General features: G+C 52.6%; 1 protein-coding gene and 1 pseudogene across 3 annotated transcripts; one reads left to right on the forward strand and one right to left on the reverse strand.

Moving 5' to 3' along the window:
• The window catches only part of LOC119104244 (calcium-activated potassium channel slowpoke-like), an 89633-nt pseudogene that overhangs the window by 32496 nt on the left and 31604 nt on the right, over nt 1-25533 (reverse strand).
• On the forward strand, nt 9858-23798 carry LOC119104247 (uncharacterized). Of its 3 annotated transcripts, none has more exons than XM_037227910.1 (4): nt 9858-10563; nt 21109-21259; nt 22293-22409; nt 22867-23798. In XM_037227910.1, the coding sequence occupies exons 2-4, from the start codon at nt 21131-21133 to the stop codon at nt 23350-23352; spliced, it is 732 nt and encodes a 243-aa protein (XP_037083805.1). In that variant the 5' UTR covers nt 9858-10563; nt 21109-21130; the 3' UTR covers nt 23353-23798. The 3 variants fall into 3 exon arrangements, with proteins under 3 accessions (XP_037083805.1, XP_037083804.1, XP_037083806.1); XM_037227909.1 differs by lacking the exon at nt 9858-10563 and adding an exon at nt 11643-11662; XM_037227911.1 differs by lacking the exons at nt 9858-10563; nt 22293-22409 and adding an exon at nt 11643-11662.

The raw sequence follows: 25533 nt of genomic DNA on the forward strand, positions 1-25533 counted from the left end.
ATGCGTGACGTCACGCGTACTGACGTACCGTTCGATGTCGGGTCTGACGCGAAAGTCTTTTGAACTTTACCTTCCTTTTTCACTTTACCTTTTACTTCAGACCTCACGCTAACTCCGGCTTACCGCCGACCATGACACGCCGCCTTTAAAATGGTATGTCGAAATGTGGGTCCTGCTCCGGTATTATCATCACACGTCACGCCCTTAAGCTGAGTGCTTCGTCCCATTTCCATCTCATTTAATTTTCTTTCCTTCGTATGTTAAGCGTTGGCTCAATTGTCGTGAAAAATGTCTATCGGTACTTCACTGCCACCTGCACTGTCATGAAGCCCATTTTTTCATTGAATTCTCACCTGTACTGACAAACCCCATGTCTGAGACACAAAGCGCTTCGCTCCTGTTCTCCAGCATTTCGTCAAAGGAAGGGGGGGGGGGGAGGCACTTCACATTATGTGCCCCCTGGACTTAATTCATCCTCCAAAAAATCCTCGCATTCCGACCATCTAATTTTAAGACGAGCACCTAATAGCACACACACACACACACACACACACACACACACACACACACACACACCACACACACACACACCACACACACACACACACACACACACACACACACACACACACACACACACACACACACACGCACTATATATATATATATATATATATATATATATATATATATATATATATATGTGTGTGTGTGTGTGTGTGTGTAGTGTATGCATATGCATATGAATAGTAAATACGGGAACCTATCTTACAGTGAGCAGCCCTAGAAAAGTGGCGTGCTACAAATGCGCATATGTGGACCTCATCCATTTTTCCAGACGGTAAGTAATGTCATTTTAAGGAAAGCATTTCGGACAAAGCAGCCAAAAAGTACAGTTGGCTGCTAAATACCATCCATATTAAGCAATAACTTTATTCCCAGGTTCCTTACGGCTAGCCGGCCGGTCGATGTGATCAGCTGATGGCTGATGACCAATGCAGGGTGTTTTCTTTGATATAAAGGGGTACAAAATATCCCTGCATTCACAAGGTATTAAGAGCGCAATGCACAAGGATAATAAGTGTCACACATTTAAGAACCAAGGAAATGACTCGAATGCAGCAGCAGCAATTACCTTCGACAATTGTGTGTAAAAATAATTGGCGCATAGCCGACTGCTACTCCAAGGCTAAGGCACAAGGCCAAGAGGGGCAAAACCTGAGCCATCATGGGGCCGCGGGAGGTCAGCAAAGGGGCTTCCATCGACAAGTATGGGGTCCTCAAAACAAGCAAGAAGAACCGAAGACCAACGTGGTAGGCGCCTGAACGACCGGTAACGTCCCGGCAGGCTGACATATCGAGTCCCCACCAGAGCACAGGGCCATCTGAGCAAAGGAAATTACCGGAAACCAGCGTAGTGCATTAATGCCCCTGTGTGATGAAGAGTGCCCTGGCAGGCTAACAGAAAGTGCCCCAACAGGAATGAAGGTTCCTCCGCAGGTGAGTTCAGAGCGGAGTGCCCCTAGATCAAAACACAAGCCCCTGAGCATCGCGTGGCTCGGTACCCTACCTGATATGAGTCCCATTAACAGCACAAGGCCCTCCGAGCAAGTGAAAAGAACCCGACACCAATGTGAAGGCACTTGAGCAACCAAGTGTACCCTGCCATATGGAGCCCCGAAAAAAGCGTATAAAGCTTTTCGGGCGAATGGAAAGAATTCGTGGGGGAAATCTGATCGATCTAGAGTGCTCAGGCATGTGAGTAGATAGCATTCCGACAACAGCGTAGGGTCCTACAGGAAAATGCAAATAGATCAAAGGCAACGTGGAGGGCTTCTTAGAGATCAAATTGATCCGGCAAGTGAACATATGGGGCCCCCGCAACAGCTTAAGCTCTCTGGACAGCTTAATGAGGCCCAAATTTTTCCCAATCAACACCTTCTCAATCAGAAAAGAATTAGCTGTCTCTGCTCATCGGCACTTCATCTTCGCTTGCAACTGTTGTGATCGTCTATAGGCCCAAAGACGTCCAACTTGCTGTGTTTTGTGTTAGAAAATTGCGTCCGTTCGACCGATTATGGGCCCCTTTGGAGCCTATGGCCCCTCGGGGCACAAGAGGGGCATGGTTCTGTACCCCCTTCCGTATCTGCTACCGGCTCGATCACCATAACACGTGCTCGGTTGAGAGTCGATTTACCCCCCCCCCCTCCCCTCCGAAAGTTTTTCGAAATGGTTTCTGAACAGCGTAGTGTGGCCGCTCAAAATTTGGATAGCTGTAGACGGTTGAATAGCGGATCGTTTGGTGTCAACAATTTAGATGTACCTTATAGGCTCGCTGATCTACGGCATGTCAAAATCAGGCCATGAATCCAGCGACGTCAATCTCCAGGGAATCGTTCAATCTCATGCAACAATGGAGTGTTAGGCTAAACCATACATCTCTGGGCTACTCCCTTAGGCAACACAACAATGCAATGCAAATTTTGCATTAACCTAGGGTTAGTTATGAAGGTCAGACCAAGGCCACAACTAACCTGCTTCACTGCTCTAGGTATTTCTGTAGGGGATAGTTTCTAATGCTTATTTCCATCTTTGTGTTAACAGGAAATGCATCACACCTCTTCTATGGACTTCGTAAGGGTCCGAATAGATCACTGACCTAAAATGACCCCGGACAACATTTTGTTATAGGAACATACTGCCAAGCGTAATCTGTGTCGCTTTTTCAAATGCATACTTAAAGCAGTCTTGTAAGATTTTGGTCACCATGACCTTCGAAAAATCAAACAAGGTCTCTGACCTTAAATGAGCATGTGACCTATTGCTTAAAACAAGTGTCTAAGCTCTAGGGCAATTTGGACGCCAACCTGGAGTTTGACCTTGTTTGACCTTACTTGACCCGCAGTTCATGACCTAGGAGCCTCAAACTTTGATACAAGTGAGTTCACGTACAGGCCAACACACTCAGTGAATTTGGTCTATCTAGCCCTCTTAGTTTCTGAGATCGCAGGGGGTCAAATTAACCGCTCGCCCGAGCAAAGTGTATCCAACCGATCACCTGGGCGCGTGTTAATAGATGGGGTCCCGCTAAGAATGTGGGGCCATCCATTCAAATGAGAAATACCTAAGAAACAACATGAAAGGCCCCGGAATGATCGAGGGTGCTCGAGCAGGTCAGCAGATGGGAACCCACGGCAGGAGCGTGAGGCCCCCCATTCAGATAAGAAATACCTATGACATAATGTAGCGTGCTTCCGAACGATCAAGTGCTCCAGAGCAGGCTAACAGATAGGCCCTCCGACAAGAGTGTAGGGGCCTCTATTTCAAATAGGGAGTGTCCAAGACCCAATGTACAGGGTCCCCGAACGTCGAGTGTGCCCAAGCAGACTATCAGATGGCCCCAGACAGAGGCGTAAATCTTTACACTCCAATACCCAATACGCAGGTCCCCAAGCAATGTTGTATGCCCGAGGAGATTAACAGACGGGATCCAAACAAGTGTATCGGGTTCTCCATTAAAAAAGAAAGCATCCAAGATCCAGTTTGGATGGCCCGAACGACCGAGTGTGCCCAACCAGGATAAGAAATGGGACTCCCGACAACAGCGTAAGGCCCTTAGCGAGTGACAGAAATTTTAAAAGCCTCTACACCAATGTAAAGGGCCCGTGAGCACATCGTGAGTGTGCCAGTAGGTTAACCAAGTCCAACACGAAAGGCCCCTGATCAACCGAGAATACCCCGACAGGTTGACATATTGGGCGCTCGGCTATAGCGTGGAGAGCTCTTTGAGCGAAAGGGAAGAATCCGTGGAAGACCCCTGATTGACAAGGGCGCCCCGGCACGCCAGCAAGCAGGGCCCAGTAACAGCGTAGGGCCCTCGGAGCAAATGCAAAAATGTTAGGTGCAACGTAGAAGGTTCCTTAACGATCGGATTGACCCTGTAAGTGGGACATAGGTCCCCGGAAACGGCACAGGCACTCTATAGAGCGTGATGTGCCCAGACGTCTCCAAATCTTAACATCTCCCAGATATCATGCTTTAAGCAACAGGTCACTGGCGGTTATTTAGGGTCAGCGACCCTGTTTGACCTTTCAAAGGTCGTGATGACCAGAATCACACAAAAATGTTTGATTTTTGTATTCGAATAAGCGTGAAGGATACCACTAGGCAGCATCTTCCTAAGAAAAGATGTTGATCTCGTTCATTTAGGGTCAGTGACCTATTCTGATCTTAATGAACTTCATGCAAGACATATAATGCGGTTCCTGTGATCGATAAATTCAAAAACGGCTCAGTTCGTTAGAGAGCGTGCCTTCCGATCCACCCACACGTGGCAGGATGGGTTCTAGTCGCTTTAGGGCGCTCGCTGCTAGCCCTTGACAGGTATGGCCTGCGGCCGGTGGCAGCGGTCGCGCTAACGGTCAGTTGACGTCAGAGGGCGGGACGGACCGTGCCGAGCATTGCGGCACGTTAAGTGTAATGAGACGCCAAGCGTTTCACCACATCTTCTCTGTATTTTAGTCTCGCACCGTCAGGGGCTGCAGCCCTGACGGTGCATCTGCACTCGCTGCTCTCCGAACGGCGACTCCCCACAGCGGGGGCCGCGAGCCGGGGCCGTGCGAACTGTGGCGGCGGCGCGCCTCTGCCGCGCAGCCGGGGCCGGCCTGCGAACCTGACCACGTGCCGCGCCCTGCCCCAGCAGGGGCGCAGGACACAAAGAACAACTGCACTAGGAACACCCCACCCTGATCCTAATGATCAACAAGTACACAATCGCACGGGCCTTCGCTCTCGTCCGCTCTGACGCGGCTACACTCGCTGCCCCACCGGCCTCGGGAGGTCAACCCGTCGCTACATCGGCCGCGGGAGACCGCTCCACCGCCCCACCGGTCGCGGGAGGCTGCTCCAGCGCTCCACCGGTCGCGGGTGGCTGCTCCACCGCTCCACCGGCCGCGGGAGGCTGGTCCACCGCTCCACCGCTCCACCTGGCGGCGCTCCGCTTCATCCTTCAGCTCCTGAGCTTCGAGAGCTGCCTTTGCCTCCGCCTGTTGCCGCGCCAGCTCCGCCTGTTGCCGCGCCAGCTCCGCCTCAGCCTCCGCCTGTTCCCGCGCCAGCTCCGCCTCTACCTCCGCCTGTTGCCGCGTCAGCTCCGCCTCTACCTCCAGCCATGGCCGGCCGGCTCGGGTGACATGGCAGCGACTGCGCTCGCATCACATGCCGCTGCCAGTACCGGAGACGCCTACCCAGCCGGCAGCGCATCGACCCCGAACTGTACTGCATTCGACGCACTGACGGACACGCCCCGAAGCGCCCTCGCGCCGTTCATTCCCAGAATGAACCCGAAGTTCAGCGGCCCACTGACAGTCACAAGCACCTCTATTCGGGCCGCACCCGACACTGTGCTCACAGTCACTTGTCTGGTACCCTCGCACGTGTAGCTGTCTCCACTTTCTCAAGTCAGTCAATTTTGCCGAAATAGCTTGTAATGAGACGCCACTTGTTTCACCACATCTTCTCTGTATTTTAGTCCCGCACCGTCAGGGGCCGCAGCCCCCTGACGGTGCACCGTGTTCGTAGTGCAGTTGTTCTTTGTGTCCTGCGCCCCTGCTGGGGCGGGGCGCGGCACGTGGTCAGGTTCGCAGGCCGGCCCCGGCTGCGCGGCAGAGGCGCGCCGCCGCCACAGTTCGCACGGTCCCGGCTCGCGGCCCCGGCTCGTTCGCACGGCCTCGGCTCGCGGCCCCCGCTGTTGGGGAGTCACCGTTGGGAGAACAGCGAGTGCAGATGCACCGTCAGGGGCTGCAGCCCCTGACGGTGCGAGACTACAATGCAGAGAAGATGTGGTGAAACATTTGGCGTCTCATTACATTAAGCTTTCGCCACTTAATTCTGCCGTTGCCTGGAATTGCGCGATCGGATGGTGGGGGTGGGTCAGGGCTCACACAACAAGCACTGTTAAGCGTGAGCGCTGATTCCAGAAATCCATCCATTCAAAGGGATCGGGTCAAATTTATAAAAAAAGGAGCACCATAAACTACCCCATACAGCAAGCACTCGCGTGATAAGCCTGGCTGGCTTTGGCCTAGGCTTGACCATCACACCTGACCCTAGGTCAACTGAATTTGTTGATTCAGCTCTTACGTGGCCTAGGAAACTATCACAGATGTAGACATTCGTCTAGGATTCCGCTTTTATATCATTGTTCGAGTCTGTCTCCGCGAATGTCCACACCAGTCGGCGGTCGGAACTAGACTATTCCTGTATTCCGCGAGACACTCTGCCATCTATCGTTCGGTCTAGATACTACTACTCGCGCGCTATACTCGGCACTCGCACAATCATATTTAACGATTTCCCAGAAATCGTTTCCGATAAATCAATGGGCTGACTTTGACCTGCCGTAGATCAGTGACCATGCAAGGTACGTCTCAATTTTTGATACCCAACGATCCCCTGCCTAATTTTCGGGCCAGGTATCTTCAAGGTCCTCATTCCCACCGCCCACCACCACAGGTGATGCGGCGGCAAGGTGCACCTGAGCGGGAGCGGACGCGGCTGGCGGCCGGCTGGTCGATAATTGCTAAGTCCAGCAGTAAACTTTCCGGAAAATTAGACCACCCAAACTTTTACGAACATAACATGTGTGCATGAGTATTAAAATGGCCGAGCTGTAACGACCGTCTCATCGCTTTTGGGTCCATTCTCACGCATTAGGAGGCGTCATTTCGACTGGATTGCTCTAAGTCCAATAAGTGACCTCTCTGCACGCGAGGTGGGGCAGGAGCCTTCCTATTGTGAGTTTCGGCGGTCTTGCATCTGACCTACAGGGAGATGCATTACTGGATACGTGGCGGCCCTCGACCGTCCGGCTGACTGTCACCCAGAGCACTTTTAAAACGGAAACATGTCTCCATTTAGAAAGCAGTATAATGGTCCAAACATATCTCCATAACTGACACATGTGCACACGCACGTCGTTTGCGCCGGCTTGGCCGGTTTTGCATCTAGCCTGCAGGAAGGTCTCTTAGTGGGCTTGCGCAAATCAGCTGATGTTGCAACTCATTATGGGTGAGGATGGACCCGAAAACGATGACACGGTCGTCACATCTTGGCATTTGGGCGTCTGCGTGCGCACTTGCTACGTTTGTACCAGTTTGGGTGGTCCTTCGTCCAACTTGTGGGGAGCTCCGTTGTTGGTCTGGACACAATTTTCGACCGGGCCGACGCCCGCCACTCAGAGCAGTTTTAAAATAGAAGCTTATTAATGCCAGTCACCTGACATCAGATGGCCGATACCTGCCCCATGCGAGAAATGCGTGCACACGTGCCACGTTTGTCCCGTTTTGGCGGGTCTTGCTTCCATCAAGCAGGGAGGTCCTTCAATGAACTTGGAGCAATCCAGCCGCAGTGGCGCCTCCTAATGCGTGAGAATGGACCCAAAAGCGATGAGACATTCGTTACAGCTCTACTACTTAACCACGCACGTACATGTGCTACGCTTGCACCAGATTGGGCGGTGTTGCACCTTATTTGCCGAGAGGTCCGTTGCTGGACTTCGCAATTTCGACAGACCGGCCGCCAGCCGCCCACACGGCGTATACAATAGTATCTTAAATCCCAGAACGATAGAATGGTAGACAAGTGTCTCCATGCGTCAGATGTGTGCACACGTGCCATGTTTGTGTCGTTTTGGCCGTACTGGTATATCACCTGCAGGAAAGTCACTTGCTGGACTTGGAGTGGCGCCTCCTAATCCAGTCGAAGTGGCGCCTCCTAATGCACGAGAATGAACCTGAAAACGGTGAGACGGTCGTTACACCCTGCCATTTTCACATACACATGCACGCGTGCTACGTTTGTAATATTTTGGGTGATCTGATTTGCCGGGAGGTCCGTTGTTGAACTTGTCAATGATCGACCAGCCGGCCGCCAGCCGCCCCCGCTTGCTCGGGTGCACCTTGCTGTTGTTCGCCGGGCGGGCGGCCGCCGGCCGGCCGCCACCTGTTGGTAGGCGGCGCGGAGGATCAGCCGCGGCCAAGTCCAACAAGTCCTTGAATCCTTCGGCATTGCGTGAGATGATATCGAAGTGTGGCGTTCGTGGTAAGTACTTGTTAAACTTTATAGATACCTTAAAACCAGGTACTCATGCCCGAAAGTTACTGCGTATTTGCAGGCCATATTAATCCTGTTGTGCCGATTCAGGTGTTGCTTCATGAAAACCCTTCTACTTTTGGCAGACTCGCCTAACATGCAGGAGCTTGGATGACAACAGCACACACTAGTTTCTCCTTAGAGAAAGCTGTGTCATGGAAAGTGACATGATGTGTTCTGGGGTATTTGTTTACAGATGCAGCAATTTCTTCTTTTTCATTGATTAGTTGAGTGATAAGCTATAAAGGTTAAAAAAGCTAAAACATGTACTAAGTTAATGTTAGAAGCCAAAGATGCTTTCAAAGAATTGAACGGCATAAGCCTAGGTCGTCTAACAAAAAGGGGTCAAGCGTGATATGTTTGGTCGTATTCTATGTGCTACAGTTTATTCAGTTGTTATTGTGTAGCTATTAGTGCAAAATTTGTATCATACTTTACAGTACCTCTTTTGTGATGAATGAAACCACTAGTGTGATATTTGCTGGGTATTTTACAGTACTTTCTTGCCAGGAGTGATGCTAAATCAGGTTCAACCTATTTCTTAGTTTCTACTTTTGTTTAATGTAGTTGTGCCCTGTTTTCAAGTACATGTTTGTAGAATCCATTACAGAGTAGTGCTCAATCTTTCAGTTGGATGTTTCCTTTAATATGCCGGAGCTTTGACTATCTGGATGTTCCTATAATTCAGACATCATTGAATGTGTTGCTTGCTGTATGTTATTTGAATGGCACACTTGTGTCTGCCTCTGCCAGTAAGGCTGGTCAAGTATGTAATGTGGACATAAGCTTTCTTTGTAAAGAGTGAGCAGAATAAAAACATCAAAGCCTTTATTCAACTTGTGGTCCCTGTATGATTCCATGTGATCAGTGTGCTCAGTAAAGGTGGCCTTTGCGGGCATGGTCCTGTATGATCGGTATCTTGGTACCTTTATTACCAATGCTCCTGACCCTGTCTGCCTGCAGGCTCCCTGTTTTATTGGACAGTCTTTCACGGAGCCATGAGCACGTTTGAATCATCTGGTACAGATTTCAAGGCTGTGCGGCAGTCGCTGCTGGCTGAGCGACGGCGCAACTACCGCTGTGGCAACAATTACGTCACACTCTCCAGCATCCCCACCTGGCTGCAGCACAGCCGCGAGAAGGTCGCCGGCGCTCCGTCCGAGGCGGCCGCGGTATCGCCCAGTAACAAGCTGGCGGACAAAGTGTCGCTCTGGCGTGGCGACATCACGCGGCTGGAGCTGGACGCCGTGGTGAACGCGGCCAACCGCTCGCTGCTGGGCGGCGGCGGCGTGGACGGCGCCATCCACGCGGCGGCTGGGCCGCAGCTGCGTGCAGAGTGTGCCGCGCTGCGCGGCTGCGACACCGGCGAGGTGAAGCTCACACAGGGCTACCGGCTGCCGGCGCGCCACGTGCTGCACACTGTCGGGCCGGTGGGCGAGAAGCCAGACCTCCTGCGACGCTGCTACGCCGGGTGCCTGGAGCTGGCGCGCCGCCACGGCCTCCGTTCGCTAGCGTTTCCATGCGTGTCGACCGGCGTGTTCGGCTACCCGAACGAGGCGGCGGCGCGCGTGGCGCTGGCCACGGTGCGCGCCGAGCTGGAGCAACACGCCGACGAGCTGGACCGCGTCGTGTTCTGTCTTTTTCTCGAACAAGATGTGAAGGCGTACCAACGTCTGATGCCAGTCTTCTTCCCGCTGGAGGACGGCGCCTGATGGCGCTTTTCTTCCCGCTGGAGTGCAGCGTCTGATGCATGTCATATGGGAAGTTGGAGCCGTGCGAGGAGCCGGCGGTCGTTCGGTGTAAGGTGTTCGGAGATCCGACGTTTTGGACCCAGAAGCGGGGTGGTGCGCTGAAATGGCACGGTGACCACCTTCACGTCCTTCGGCGGGCTGCGAACTGCTGACATGGCGCGATGTCACACGTCTCCACTGAGACGCGGAGCGGCTTGGACGAGTGGAATGCTTGCAGGCTGTCTCCTATTGCTCTTGTAATCTGTGATAAATCACCCAGCTGGTTCCGCGAAGCTTTAAGCCAGGTTGTGGACCTTCACGAGCGTGTGCTGGGTGGCGTCACTCGGCGCCCGTGACGTCCCTACGGCTGGCGGCTGCCTCGGTCTGACGGCACCAGTGGCACCGGCTCACGTGCGTCAGTAGCTCTCCGGAGAGCTGTGGCGGATGCAGTTGAGCAGCCAGCGAACAGAAGGCGTCGGGGCAAGATCTGTGTCACAGGACGGAAGCTACTGAGGACCTTCTAGGGTTGCAGTGGGTTAACTGCTTGCCTTAGAGACCAGAGCTACGGGCTCGATTCTCTGCGCTGCCCGGGCTTACTGTGGGGATAAGAGACTGGCGAGCGCATCGTAAAGCCCCGGCGACAACGGCAACTAAGGGCTGTTGCTCTCTCTATCACTAACACAAGGTACGTCGCCATTGGGTGTCGTTGCCGGCGCGTAATATGGCGTGTAACAGGAAATGAACACGCAAAAGCTTAACTGTGTGACTCGTATCCTTGATCTAGGGTCATGCACGCCATCCATACGATGCTGACTGTGGGGAGCTCGCATGCCGAGTGATACGCCACGTGAAATTATGCCACTGGTAGTACCAAGAGTGACCTCTTCAAACGATCCGGTTCTGGGAAGGCTAAGAGCCGCAATGTATGGGTGGGAATGCCAGTAAACTTCCTAATTAGTTTGTGCAATACAGCGCTGGTATACGGATGCTGGAGTTGAATGATGTGCCTCCGGGGTCTGCTACTGCTGGATGGGTAGAGTGCAGCATCCACGTCTGCCACTGCTAGATAAGATTGCTTCATCCGGGCCTGCTGTTATCGGGCCTGCGGGCCTGCTGTTTGCTATCTGGGTCTGTCCCTGCGGGATATGGAGTGCACTGCGCCAGCACGACGATCTGGTCAAACATCTGCCCGTTTGTGTACTTGAGATTTTCGCAGCCACGCTTAATCATTCCTTGATCAGGTCCAAGCTCGGCTCCGCTTCCTCTATTAACGACGGTGCGTGTGAGTCAGTCGAGCGCTTCTTGAATGCGATACAACATGCTGCATTGCGCATCATAGTATGCACATTCAGGATCTTTCCGATGGCGGACCGCCTCGTCTAAGCCCATAAGCCCCCTTTGGCCATTAGGGGAGAGGTGCTAAGCGTGAGATACGCCGGTGCTCAGCATGAGATAAGCCGGTGCTCAACTTGAGATACGCCTGTGCTCAGCACATGAGATACGCCGGTGCTCAGCATGAGATACGCCGGTGCTAGGCATGTGATACGCCGGTGCTAGGCATGTGATACGCCGGTGCTAGGCATGAGGTGCGCCGGTGCCAGGCATGAGGTACGCCCGTGCTAGGCATGAGGTACGCCCGTGCTAGACATGAGGTACGCCCTTACTAGGCATGAGATACGCCGGTGCTAGGCATGTGATACGCCGGTGCTAGGCATGAGGTGCGCCGGTGCCTGGCATGAGGTGCGCCCGCGCTAGGCATGAGATACGCCCGTGCTAGACATGAGGTACGCCCTTACTAGGCATGAGATACGCCGGTGCTAGGCATGTGATACGCCGGTGCTAGGCATGAGGTGCGCCGGTGCCAGGCATGAGGTACGCCCGTGCTAGGCATGAGATACGCCCGTTCTAGACATGGGGTACGCCCTTACTAGGCATGAGATACGCCGGTGCTAGGCATGTGATACGCCGGTGCTAGGCGTGAAATACGCCGGTACTAGGCATGAGGTGCGCCGGTGCCAGGCATGAGGTACGCCCGTGCTAGGCATGAGATACGCCGGTGCTAGGCGCGGGATGCGCTAGTGCTCAGCATGAGATATACCGGTGCTCAGCGTGAGATGCGCCGGTGCTAGGCACGAGATACGCCGGTGCTAGGCATGAGGTACGCCGTTTCTAGGCACAGCGGTGATTAATAAGCGGACGGAAAAGATGACGCATGTGAAACAAAGTGCTTTTGGACGCCTTAGGGCATCAATTTGTGCGCTCAGAAAGAGGCTGCGGACGTCTATTTGACCTGTGCTATGCCTAGACTGATTATACGGACAGATTAACCTCAACAGCGCCGCGAAGTGGTGCTGGAATCTGGTGGATGGACTGGAATATTAAAGGTACAAGCTCTCAGTTTCGTGTTGCTGTAACTGATAATTTGACCACACGACATCCCGAACATCGTTAAAAGTTCTCCCCAGGCTAATCTTTCAATGGTCATTCATTCAATGGTCACTCATTCATTCATTGGTCATTCAATGGTCAATCATTTTGAGACATTCGGAAGCATTCTTCATTCACGACAGGCGTTCTCGCGCTCACGGCGCCCACCGTCTGGTGCTACCTGCAATTGCCAACGCTGGTCAGTTTCACGAAAACTGGAACCCCGGCCATCGTTGTTCTCGTTCCTGAGATTGTGAGCGTGTGGGGTCTAAAGCTATTTGATGTTGTTTGTTTCACTAGTCGATTCTGAAAAAGAATGAATGTTCTCAGGCGAACATGAGTTAGCGTCTTCTCATTTTTGACTTTTTGACTTTGAGGTTCATTCCGGTTGCCATTCTGGCTACACGAAGGTCTGTGGTCGGTCAAGAGGCTCTCAGATGGATGCGTGAAATCTTGCGTTCCATGAGCATATTCAGGGAGGACAGCAAGCAGCCATGCAGGGGAACCAAGGGTATAGAACCAGGGGAAAATGTAGCCTTTTGGTACTAGAGGAACCTCGGGTTTTCCCCGAACATCTCCGTTCACCGTACAAGACAGTATGCTGCCATTTGTGACGTCATGATGACATAATACTGTCATTTGTGACATGAGGCAATTGTTGCCAGCGCGTTGAGGAAGATGGTTGATGAACGAGGTAAATTGGCATGTGTGTTTAAGGTAGTGTAAAAGAAAGCTAACGCAACTTAAATCTGAAAGGGGGGAGGCAGTTGACGTTGCTTCCCACACGTTGAGAAGTGTGTGGAAGAGGGGGGGGGGGGCATAGCTCCTTGGCCCCCTGTTCCCATAGGCGGATCCTGGGGGAGGGGGGCACGGGGCCATGGCCCCCAAAATCTCTGAGAGTATGTTTTGGCCCCCTAAAAAACATTCCCAGAACGTCATAAAAGTTTTGTCTACTTACCGTCTGTTTTAATTTTAACTGTTTGAAATGTTTCGTTATAACTTTTGTTTAAGATTCAAAAGCGTTTCAGTGCTTTTTCGGTTTTGAATGGTGTACCTACTAGGTACTCGCGAGAGGCACCATGCACTGGACCTCGGATCCCACACCAGCCAGCTGGCGACGAACGGTTACCTCCCCCCTCCTCCAAAAAAAAAAAAACAACTACTCCAGGCTAGATCCGCCCCTGCCTGTTCCTGTACCTATGTACTGGACACATAAAAATGCGCTGTAAACACAACGATGAGCATGAGTTTATTGTAACAGTCGTGTGGAAAATACATGCGCTATTCATAGAGCGGCGACATGGATGGTTATTATACCATTGTTGTACTGCGTGTGGTCCGCGTGAATTTCCATTGAAAGGATTGATATCGTATCATGAAAGCCATTTTGATTTAGCATGGGCCAGTTCCTTATCAGCATAACAAAGGGATCGATGCCCTGCCTACAAAATCAATTTGATTTAGGTGCCTAAGATTGCGCACTTTAATATGGTGCCATTACCTGCCGTGCGCATGAATCCTGAATCCTGTAATCAGGATGCGCATGAATCCTGAAACCCTCACAACATGAAAGTGTGATTTAATCCAGATTCGATAACTCAGTTCTGTTAGCCTTATGCCTCGAAGAGTAACCGGGAGGAAGGTCAGATAGATGCATTGGCATTTCGGCCGCATGCCTTTATCGAAATGAATATTAGCATTGAATGCAATACTACCTGTCAATCCCTCTCGATTTTTCAGTTGTGTGTTTTTTAACGGCAAGCCACAGTTAACAGCCACGGTTAAGTCATTAACACTCAAGGGATTAAACAAAGAGCGGTTTAAGCTAAAAGAGCTAAAAAAAGAGTTTGAGCGTAAGTAAAAAAGAGCTAAGCGTTTTGGGGAAAGGTTGTGAGCCATTTTCTGCAATAATGCATAGATGAGTGCTTACGTTTTCTTTTACAGCAGCTTAAGTGCATATGTTCCATCAATGGAAGTTCAGCATGTCGAGAAGCTTCATGTAAACGGGATACAATTCCTTACATATTGGGGGCACCATTCTTGTGAATACATGAATGTATGAGATGTATGAAAATGTATACACTAAATATTTACAAAAGCACATAATGGTAAGTTATGCACATATACATGTTAAACACACCATGGTGAGCATATTTCACTTTTCAGTACGCAAGAGGGAGTTGCAACCGGGGGCGGGTCCAGCATTTCGTCAAGGAGTGAAGCATGCAACATTGTGGGGCCCCCTGGAGTTTGCCCCCCCCCCTCTCCAAAAGATATCCTTGCATTTTGGTCATTACATTTTAAAACAAGTGATATGCAATGCTAATACAAATAAATAAATGTAAATGAATATATAAGTATGTATATATACATCCATGCATTTGCTTATTCATTTATTTTATAAATACGGAACCCATCTTACTAGGCACGGCCTCATTAAGCTAGGCGTGCTACGCATACATACACATAGGACTGACTCGCTTTCTACAGATCATGTTAAATGCTGTGATTTTGAGGCTAAGTGTTTCGGAACAACAGGCGAAATAAATTTGAGGTAGCAGCTAACAACCATCAAAACCAAGCATGGACTTGATTCTCACCTTATGTTTTTACGGCTAGCCGGCTGGGCGATGTAGTCAGTTGATGACTGATGACTAGTGCATACATTTTCCTCTGTTTTATAGGAGTACAACATATCCTAGCATTCGAAATATGTTAAGAACGTGATGCACTAGTCTAACAAGTGTCACACACTCGATAGGTAATGCAAATGACACATGTGACGTCGGCGGCATGTCAAATTGCGTTCGGCAATGGCGCGTGAAAATTCATCAGCGCACATTCGACCGCTGCTCTGAGGCGAAGGCACTAAGGCCAATAAGAACGAAACCTGAACGATCATGAGTGCCGCAGGAGGCCAACAAAGTGGCTCCCGTCAAATTTGGAGCACAGGGATGGAGCCCCTATATGTTAACCTGCTCGGGCGCCTCGATCGTTCAGAGCCCTACGCATTGTGTCCATCAAGAGCGTACAGCCCTCCATTCAAATAGGGAATACCCGAGACCCAATGTAGAGGGCCCCCGGATGATTGAGTGTGCCCGAGCAGGTTAACATACAAGGTTCCTAAAAAGAGCGTAGGGCCCCCCGTTCAAATAGGAAGTATTCGAGACCCAACGCAGAGGACCCCCGAATAATCCAGTGCGTCAGAGCAAGTTAACATATAGGGCCCCCGTCAAGAGCGTAGGGCACTTCATTCAAATAGGAAGTACCCAAAACCCAATGAAGAGCGCCCCCGAATGACCGAGTGTACCCAAGCAGGTTAACAAATAGGGCCCCAGCAAGAGCGCAATGCTCTCCATTCGAATTGGAAGCACCATATAACTTAGTGAATGGCCCCAGAACGATAGGGTGTGCCCGAGCATCTTATCAGAAGGGCCCAAGAAGAATGTAGGACCCTCCATTTAAATAAAAAAACACCCAAAACCCAGTGAGGAGGGCCCCGAAAGATGGAGTATACCCGAGCAGATTATCAGGCGGCCCAGACAGGATTGAAGGGCCCTAAATTCAATCACCAAGACCCAATGTGCAGGGCCCCCGGACAATTCAGTGTGGCCGAAGCGGCGAACAGATGGAGTCCCCGACAAGTACGTAAGGCCCTCCATTCAGATAGGAATTGCCCAAGACACTATTGGAGGGCCCCCGGATATTCGAGTGTGCCCGAGCGGGTTACCAGATGGGGCCCCGGCAAGAGCGTACGGCCTTCCGTTCAAATATGAAATGCCCTCGACACGATGTAGAGGGCCCCGAATAATTGAGTGAGCCAGAGCAGGCTAACAGAAAAGGTCCCCGAGAAGCGCGGAGGGCCCTCCATGCAAAAAGGAAGTGTTCAAAAACACATGTAGAGGTCCCCCATGATCGGGAGGGCCTGAGCATCTTGTCAGAAGGAGCCCCGACAGGAGCGTAAGGCCCTCCATTCAAATAAGAATTACCCAAAACCGGTGCAGAGGGCCGCCGAGAGATGGAGTGTACCCGAACAGGCTATCAGATGACCCCGATAGGAGCAGAGGGCCCTGAGTTCAAACACCAAAAACCAATGTGCAGACCCCCCGAGCAAACCAGTGTGGCCGAAGAGGCGAACAAAGTGGGCCTCCAACAAGGGTGTTGGGCCCCATTCAAATAGCACGTGCCCAAGGCCCAATGTAGAGGGCCCCCGAACGAATGAATGTGCCCGAGCGGGTTGTCGGATAGCCGCCGCCCCCCCCCCCTCCAAAGCGTGGGGCCCCCCACTAAGAAAAAAGGTACCCAAAACCCAGTGTGAAGGGTCCCCGAACGACTGGTGTGCCCAAGCAGGCCATCAGATGGACCCCCGACAAGAGTGCAGGGCAAGTGACAGATAATTGGAAACGGCCTAGACCAATGTAGAGGACACATGAGTATACCGCAAGTGTGTCGGTAGGTTAACCGAGAGCCACGTAAAGGGCCCCTGAGCAACCGAGAATACGCCGGGAGGTTAAAATATGGGACCCCGGCTATAGCCCACAGAGTTTTTCCGGCGAATGGAAAGAATCCGTGGAAGTGCCCGCGATTGACAAGAGTGACCCAGCCCGTTAACAGGAAGGGCCCCAACAACAGCGCAGAGCCCTCCGAGCAAATGCAAAGAAATAAAGGGCAACGTGGAATGCTCATTAACGATCGAAATTATCCTGCAAGAGGGCATATAGGTCCCGGAAAGAGCATGGGGCTCCTATACAATGTAGTGAGGCTTAAGATTTCCAGTTCACAACTTTTTCAGTCAGTGAATAACTTTTTGACTTCTCAAAGGCCATTCACTTCCGCTTATTACTGTTCTTGGTCGCCTGAAAGCCCAGAGATACCCAGTTTTGTTGCGTTTTGTGTTAAAAACTACACCTGTTCGGCCGGCCATCGGCCCCTTCGGAGCCAATGGGCTCCTTCGGGGCCCAAGGGAGGCATTGCCCCGTAGCCCCCCCCCCCTCCCCCCCATTTGGATCCGCCCCTGTGGGAGGCAACCTGTGCTGGAAAGGACGTTTTGAACTGCAGGATTTGTTAAAAAAGATCTGCAGGCAGAATGGGAAAACACACCTAAAAATGAATTCCACATAAAGAACGGGGCAAAAATCATGCTTTCCGTCACCCAACCTATATAGAAGCTCCGCCATCGCTGGGTATGACATGGCAGCCAGAAGACAGGAGACGGGGGGGGGGGGGGATAGGTGGCAACAAGACAGCACAAGACAGGTAAGCGCCCGGAGCAGGATGAGAAAGTGAAAGAGGACAGAGGCGAAGAAAACAGCATGAGGCAGAAGATGACAAGGTAGAACAACACCCATCATTGGAATTTTACGAAGCACTCAGCTGCTGAGGCTATATAACGTCATCTGCCCCTCACCCCAGCAGGAAGAGCGTGCACCGTGGGCAATCGAACCCCATGGCTCTGGTTTCCCAGACATGCAGCACAGGAATGGAGGCATATGGCGGGACAGGACAGCAAAATCGAGATGAGATACTTTTTATCCCTACCCCGATTGCAATATGAGCCTCGGCTCACGTACTCCCCCATTCTCCCCCCCCCCCCTCCCCACTTTTCCACCCAGCACTGGTGAGTGTCGTCGCCATCGCCCCACATATAACACGCCTGTGTTCCCCCGAACGTGGAGTGCTCTGTGGCGATCTACGACCGGGGCGGGGGGGGGGGGGGGGGGGGTAGGCAGCGATCGACGATTCCGCGAACCACACACGGCGGGCGTAAAGGTGCTACGTTGACGGAGCCATACATCATAAGTATTTGCAACAACAACAAAAAAACGCATACAATTACGCTTCAAACTGCACGAGGAACGCGCCTGTTTCGTGTCGATTCGTGTCGAGTTTCGAGTTTCGTGTCGATGCAGGACATGGTCTAGTAAATATGAGTATGCAAAGCCGGACAAGCTTGATGCTCGATGCTCGATGCTCGGTGGTGTATTTTCGGGGCAAGGATTACTAGTCGCTTGCGTTCCCTCTTTCAAGTCATCGGCCATATTCATGAGCACTGAGTACGCATGCAACAAACTAACAGCCTCAGGTTGCAGGGCGTACTTCCCGATTCAGTCGTAGTGCCACGCCCTTCCCTTAGACTCCCGTCTCTCTAACTTTGCGAAGAAAGGGGGCAAATCCACGAAAAAACCGTCTGGTGGCGTCCTTTTGAGGTTGGTCTCGTAGATCATTATGGCTCAGTTCCTCAAACAATTCATTTTGGGAAACACAACCCTACCACGTTGTTTGCATCGAGTGGCATCACGAATGTCGTGACATCACGTGGCGCGTTCTAGGCGAACTCAAACATATAACTAAATGTTCCACGCATGAGGTTTACCCCCCCACGCGAATTTAGAGAAGATTATGGGCTAGCTTCGTGGATAAATCTATTTGCTGTCGTAATGTTGTGGTAATTGGGATTCTATCTCACTGCTCAGCTCGCCTCCACGAACTCATTTTGTGAAACAACACCCATATAATCAGTGCAGTTTGTTTTCGGTAAGTCCTTTGAGAGTCACTGTGTGTGGCTTTGTCTTACTCTCCTCACTGCTCCTCACCGTTATTGATCGTGAGAGGAACGAAAGCCTTTTATGTCAAACTCCACGCACTAGGTTTAAGTGACCCGGTGGTGGTATTCTGACCACAGCCGCACGTTTGAAATTATTTGAAATAATTACTTGAAATTACTTGAAGTTTAACTATGACTAGTACTGTGCTAACTATGACTGACCGTACTGCTATAACTGGCTGTGCAATTTGCCCACCTCGCTCAGCACAGTTACATTCTAATCTCCGAGACGTAAAGTACTCTAACGACTACGCCGCCATCACGCTGTCGCGCTGCTGTTATAAGGCCTTGGCTGCCACCTCGCCGCGCGCTTGTAACTGCGTACGATGTTTACTCTTCGTATTTCGAGGACCTGACAGCCCGGTGAAAACTTCTCTAATTTGGTAGCTTTGCTGCAGAATTTCTCTATCACTACCGTTTTCATATCTACCGAAATAAATACGCCAGGCGGCTGTTGCTGTGAAAACGGTGTTACCGCAACCTCTGTTTATCGAGCGGACCAAGCGTGAGTTCTTAAAGTAAAGAGGTGGCCCGATATATGCACGGATTTTCGCTCCAGGCTTAACAGGATGTCCGATGAAGAACAGGACACCGACGTAGAGTCTCCATCGTCTCCGGATGTAAGTCAGTCTAGCTTACTTGAAGCACGGGACAGGGAAGATAGCCTCCCCCTCCCTCCAAAGCGTAGGGCCCCCCATTAAGAAGAGAAGTACCCAAAACCCAGTGTTAAGGGTCCCCGAACGACTGGTGTGCCCGAGCAGGCCATCAGATAGGCCCCCGACAAGAGTGCACGACCCTAAGCAAGTGAGAGAGGGAGCTGGAAGCGCCCTAGACCAATGAAGAAGGCCCGTGAGAATATTGCATGTGTGTCTGTAGGTTAACTAAGACTCATTTTAAGAGCCCCTGAGCGACCGAGAATATCTCGGCAAGTTAAGATAAAGGACCCTGGCTATACCCCACAGTTCACATTTCCAGCTCACAACTTTTCCAATCATCGAATAATTTTTTGACTTCTCATAGGCCCTTCACTTTCGCTTACAACTGTTCTTGGTCGTCTGGAAGACCATAGATATCCAGTTTTGCTGCGTTTTGTGTAAAAAATTGCACCTGCTCGGCCGACGATGGGCCCCCTCGGAGCCAATAGGCTCCTTTGGGGCCCAAGAGGGGGGGGGGGGGGTATAGCCCTGTGGGCCCCCTCTGAATCCGCCCCTGGGCGCAACTATAGCCCTTCAGCTTCACAAAACAAGTGCGTTTATGCGAAGGTGATGCAAACTGCCAGGCTTCCATGTGTGATTGTTGTGACTACGCAGGGATCTGAAAAATGTGTACCAAGTGCAGTCTATATACTCTCACACGCAAACACACACACACGCACGCACGCACGCACGCACGCACGCACGCACGCACGCACGCACGCACGCACGCACGCACGCACGCACACACACACACACACATACTCCCTCACCCCTCACCCCCATATATATATATATATATATATATATATATATATATATATATATATATATACACATGAATATGTAACGAGCAGCCAGAACCATAAGCACATCTGGCCCCCTATCCCAGAACTTTTGCGTGCCTGTCCCTTTATGGCGACTTTTGGGACTCGGGCCGCGCCAATCATTTTGAGAAATCGACATCCAGGGGGGGGGGGGCATGACCCCGTGCTCCCTTTAGATCTGCCCCTGTCAACGTCGTATCTTCCCATAGTTGGACAAGTGCTCCCATCACACCGAACATGCTCGCAAACGTCGGAGGTACAACATCAAGCTCGCGCTATTTTGTCAGAGCGATTTATTTAATCTGGTAGCGCTTTCTCTCCATGCTGACGGGGTGACAAGAAAAATGTGAAGTGGAAAACATTCTACATTAAGTAAAATGTGAAGTGGAAAGCATGCAATATAAATTAAAATAAAGCAGGAAGTACTTCGCCTCTTAACGTACTATGCGCTGTAGTTCAATTTGCAACGTACGTGCTGTATTCTCCAACTTAATCGGGGCTCCGCAACGTTTTTGTCACGTGCTTTACAAAAAAGCGTCTTGTATTATAGCGTACTGGTCTACACAGCCCGACGCGCCGTACCGCATGTTGCCTCCCTGTGCTCTGCCGCCCCCCCCCCCCCCCCCCCCCACACAGCGTGTCGTACCCGACAACCTACGACACCGCAGTCCCTCCCGCAGCCGGAGCGAATGTGAAGAGCGTATGGACCGGGTGGTGCTACTGCCGCCGCTGCCGGCCACGGAGCGGGAGACAGCGACGGTCCTCTTCACACATCTGACCATGACTGGAGACAAGCCTTGCAAACGCGAGCTCGGCATGGGAGGCGAACCGGTCAGTAAAGGGCTTGAAGGCCGGTGCGCAATTGCCAAGTGATCAGCGCCTCGGACTTCCACGTGATGGCCCGGTTGCGTTACGACCCTTAAGGGCTAATATGGCCGATGTAGTCGCTGGCGCTCCATAATAGGGGCGTGACGAAGTACGCCACATACCCTTTTATACAAATGACTTGAAGCCCATCGGCCCTCCAGCCAAAGGATTAAAACCAGGGATGTAGTTCCACAAAAAAAGTTATCGGAGGGTGGGCTGAGTAAGGATATATGTTGAAACCTCCCGTTCAAAACAGGCAGCCAATGGGTTACCCTCAGGATTTTTCCCACTTTTTCCTTAAAATTAGGGGAGCTAGGTCTCAAGTTTATTTGGGGGCCCAAAGGAACGACAAGCTCATTCTCGATTTAGGTGGTGCTCTCTTTGCCACACTTAACATTGGTGGAAATCTTTGTAAAAAAGCCCAATCGACAGAAAAAATGCAGTTCATCAATGGATGATTGATGCCTCGCTGTTGGACTTGGAGGCTTTGGTAAAGGATATAGTGGCATTTATCTTCTGTGTAACCCCTGTAATTAAGACGACACAAACTGTGAGCTTTAAATGCAAGACTTCCCCATCGTCTAAAATATTGGGGAGGGGGCCTGAAGGGGGAGTTTATAGGCCCCACACTAACCGGACCGCGGCTTGCAGGTGCCTATTTCTTCCCATTATAGATATAACCGCCACTGTCCACTCTGCAAGCTTATCTTCCAAACCCTTCTCGCTTTCCATTCGTCCTCCCTTGAGAATCGGGTTTAGTGACTTGGCATGAAGAATCACTATCACTCTGATCATGTTCGTGCAATTATCATTCATTTATCCATCATCATGTGAATCATTCCATATTACTCCTTAATGCAACTGGTCAAGCAATGCGTTCAAGACCAGCTTTCCCCACGTCGATTTGTATTCAGCTGATGCACGGTTCTCTCAACCAATAACGCTCCGGTTCAAGATCTCACAACGGCTGAGCCGACGCTGATGACGTCACCCACAGTTATACAACCGAGCCCGGGGCCGTGCGGTGATCGGAGGCGGCAAATGGGCCTGCCTAGACCCCGGACTGAGCCTCGCAGGGCTCGATTGTCTGGTGGTGTCGTCCCGACCGCCGCAGGTATCGTGGGCGATGTGCGGTTGAGGTTTGGGAGAAACAAATGTGACATTTTCGACAAAAGAAAGCAAACTGACCATTTCGTGGTCGCATTTTGCGTCTACGGTCTTATCAGTTTCACACATTGCAATTCATTTTAGTGTGCAATTGCTGCTCGTTATGGGCCTTTCACATCACTTAGTGCAATGCCATTGTTTAACTTTCTTTCGCGTTATCACACATCTCTGCGTTCATCTCGTGCTACAGTGCTTCCTTCGTCGTCGCATCCAACCATCGAAGTCACCAGCTTGGTCGTGTCACGATGGATACCTCAGCTGGCGGATGTGCCTCCTGATGCGCCAGACATCGGACCTTACTCGCTGGTATGACTTTAATCAAAGACAAAAATGGCGGAACACCACCGCAGTGTTGGGCTACCCGTGTTCCGAGCGCTCGCGTTGACCACTCGGGGCCTTCGCAGGATGTGTCCTTCGACAAGGCGGCCGCCCAGTTCGGCTGCGAGGTCCGCTCGCACGGCCCGGACCGGCCGCCGCCGCAGCGCCGGGTTTATCACCGCACCTCTCCTCTGTCGCTGGAGCTGGACCAGCTCCCTGGCAACCAGCACCGCCCCATTAGCCTTTTGGCGCTCGAACTGGACGCGGCGGCGCTGGCGCGCTTCCTCGAGCGGCCACCAGAGGCGCTGGCGCGGCGCGTGGAACAGCTGACCGTGCGGCTTAACCTGACGGCGGTGCTGGTACCTGACGGCCGGTCAGGGAAGCTGCAGGACGCGGCGAGGAAGCTTCGCCGGCGGCTATACACCGGTCTGCTAGGGCTTCAAGAGCGGGGTTTCCACCTGTTCTCGGCGACCGCCGTGGAGAACTCAAACGGACAAGATGTGACCGTGGCGGGGGTAGCGGAGGCTGTACCGTCGCTCACGGAGGTCGCCTGGATGAAGGTGCTCTGTTGAGTGGGACTGGACGCGACAAAGCACGCGCGAGCTAGTGGCAAAGTAGTGCCAAGGTAGTGTTGCCGGCGCGAGGCGGATGAAGGCTTTTCTGTGCGGCCCTTTTGCAAGCGCGCGGCTGGCTGATTGTTCCGATTTATCTAGCCTCATCTCACGTTGCATGTTTCGCACGCCTGTGGTGATGGAGACGAAGGACATGTGCAATTATTTTGGTGGAGTGTTGGAATCTTAAAAATACAGCAGGCCGATGTGCAGAAAGGGCGCAAAAACATGCGTACAATTTACACAAAACCATCAAACGAGTAATCGACACAAGTCATCTCGTCAAAAGATTCCGCGGACCGGTTCTGCAAGCATGACAATGGATGTCACGAACACTAATCGGGGGTTACAAAAGGAAATCAACGCGCACGCTAGCTTTTTCTTCAGCAGACGCCTCTGTGGTATACCAAGGCCAAACCAAGGCGTTATATATCATGATGAGCAACGCCGCATATCTCCGATGAAGGTGAGCATACACTGTTCAATTATCACGGTGAAAAACCCTCCGCAGATGCGTACATGTGATTTGAACACTGAACAAGAAAACAGAAATCAGACCAGGTCGCTGCGGCGCAGTCATCAATGACGCCCTGCGGCGCAGTCATCAATAACGCGATGCGGCGCAGTCATCAACGATGCGCTGCGGCGCAGTCACCAATGACGCGCTGTGGCGCAGTTACCAACGACGCAATGCGGCGCAGTTACCAATGACTCGCTGCGGCGCGGTCATCAATGACGCGCTGCGGCGCAGTCACCAATGACACACTGCGGTGCGGTCACCAATGACGCGCCCTTCGTCCCGTTCTTGTCTACGCCGAAGGGGGCCACCACCACATTAGTCATCAACGCAGATAAAAGTACTGACAATGTATTACAAATATCGCATGTGCACTGATATCGGCACAGAAACATTGTTAAACATCGCACTACGGACGTCAAGCACATGCCAATTCCAGCTTTGGGTGGCTTCTCTTCATTCGTGCGTTCCTCCTCTGGAACTCACCGGGCCGACAAGGCTTAGTTTAAGTTCGCAACTTTCACATCTGCTCTCCAGAGAGAGGTCATGTCCTGCGGAAAGCAGTGGGATACTGACATTGGTAGCAAGCTCCCCTGGTCGCACAACGGCGAGGCTTCGATCCATCCACCAGGGTCCCCCCCCCCCCCCGTTCCGGACAGGTTGCCCCCACTCTCTCCCCTCATTCACCCGCCTCGAAGCCGCGTGCGCTACTCCCCCTTCGCCGTCGGGCGCCCCTGGCCGGCACTCAGTCCCAGCCGTCGCAAGTTCCGCTTGAAGAAGAGCGGCAGCGGTGCCGTGACCCGGCCATCCAGGCCGGGCAGCCAGAGGGCGCGCGCGTGCAGGTGCATCGGGAGGTGGCGCGCCTCCGGCTGGCGGATCCCCAGCGCCTCGAGCGCGGCCCCGGGCAGCCGCTGCGGCCGGTCGGCCACCGTCCAGCGCGAGTACTTGTGGTCGCCGAGCACCGGGCAGCCCAACCCGAGGCCCAAGTGCACGCGCAGCTGGTGCTTGACGCCTGTCGTGGGCGCGAGCTCCAGCAGCGCACAGCCGGCGGCCGCGGACAGCACGCGGTAGCGCGTTATTGCCGCGTGCGCGCCGGGTGGTGTCACGTCACCGCCGCCGGCCGCCGCCAGCGTCATCCGCGTGCGCCCGCTGACCGTGCCCTCCTCGACGGGCATGTTGATGACGGCGCGCCGCTGCTCGGGCGCGCCCTTCACCAGCGCCCAGTACGTCTTGACGACGCGTCCCTCGCGGAACAGGTCGTGCAGCCGCCGCGCCGAGTCGAGCGACTTGGCGACGAGGATGGCGCCGGTGGTGTCACGGTCCAGCCGGTGTACGGTGAACAGCCGCTCGCAGCCGAGGTGGCGCGCCAGGCCCGGCAAGAATTGCGCCAGGCAGTGCGGCGCGCGCTCCGTGACAGAGTGCACCGACATGCCGAACGGCTTGTACAGCACGGCCAGGTCGGGGCCGTTGTGGAGGACGCCGCGCCGCAGCAGTGCCGCCACGGCGTGCGCTGGCTGGCTGGCGAGGTCGGGCACTTCCGCGCGCAGCTGGCGCCCCCTGCCGGCTGGCGCGGCGGCGAGCCGTGCAGCCGCGCGCAGCTCGCGGACCACGGCCAGCCCGGACTG

The sequence above is a fragment of the Pollicipes pollicipes genome, unplaced genomic scaffold (genome assembly GCF_011947565.3).
Source record: "Pollicipes pollicipes isolate AB1234 unplaced genomic scaffold, Ppol_2.1 Scaffold_6052;HRSCAF=7182_pilon_pilon_pilon, whole genome shotgun sequence".
In the NCBI taxonomy this organism is placed as follows: domain Eukaryota; kingdom Metazoa; phylum Arthropoda; class Thecostraca; order Pollicipedomorpha; family Pollicipedidae; genus Pollicipes; species Pollicipes pollicipes.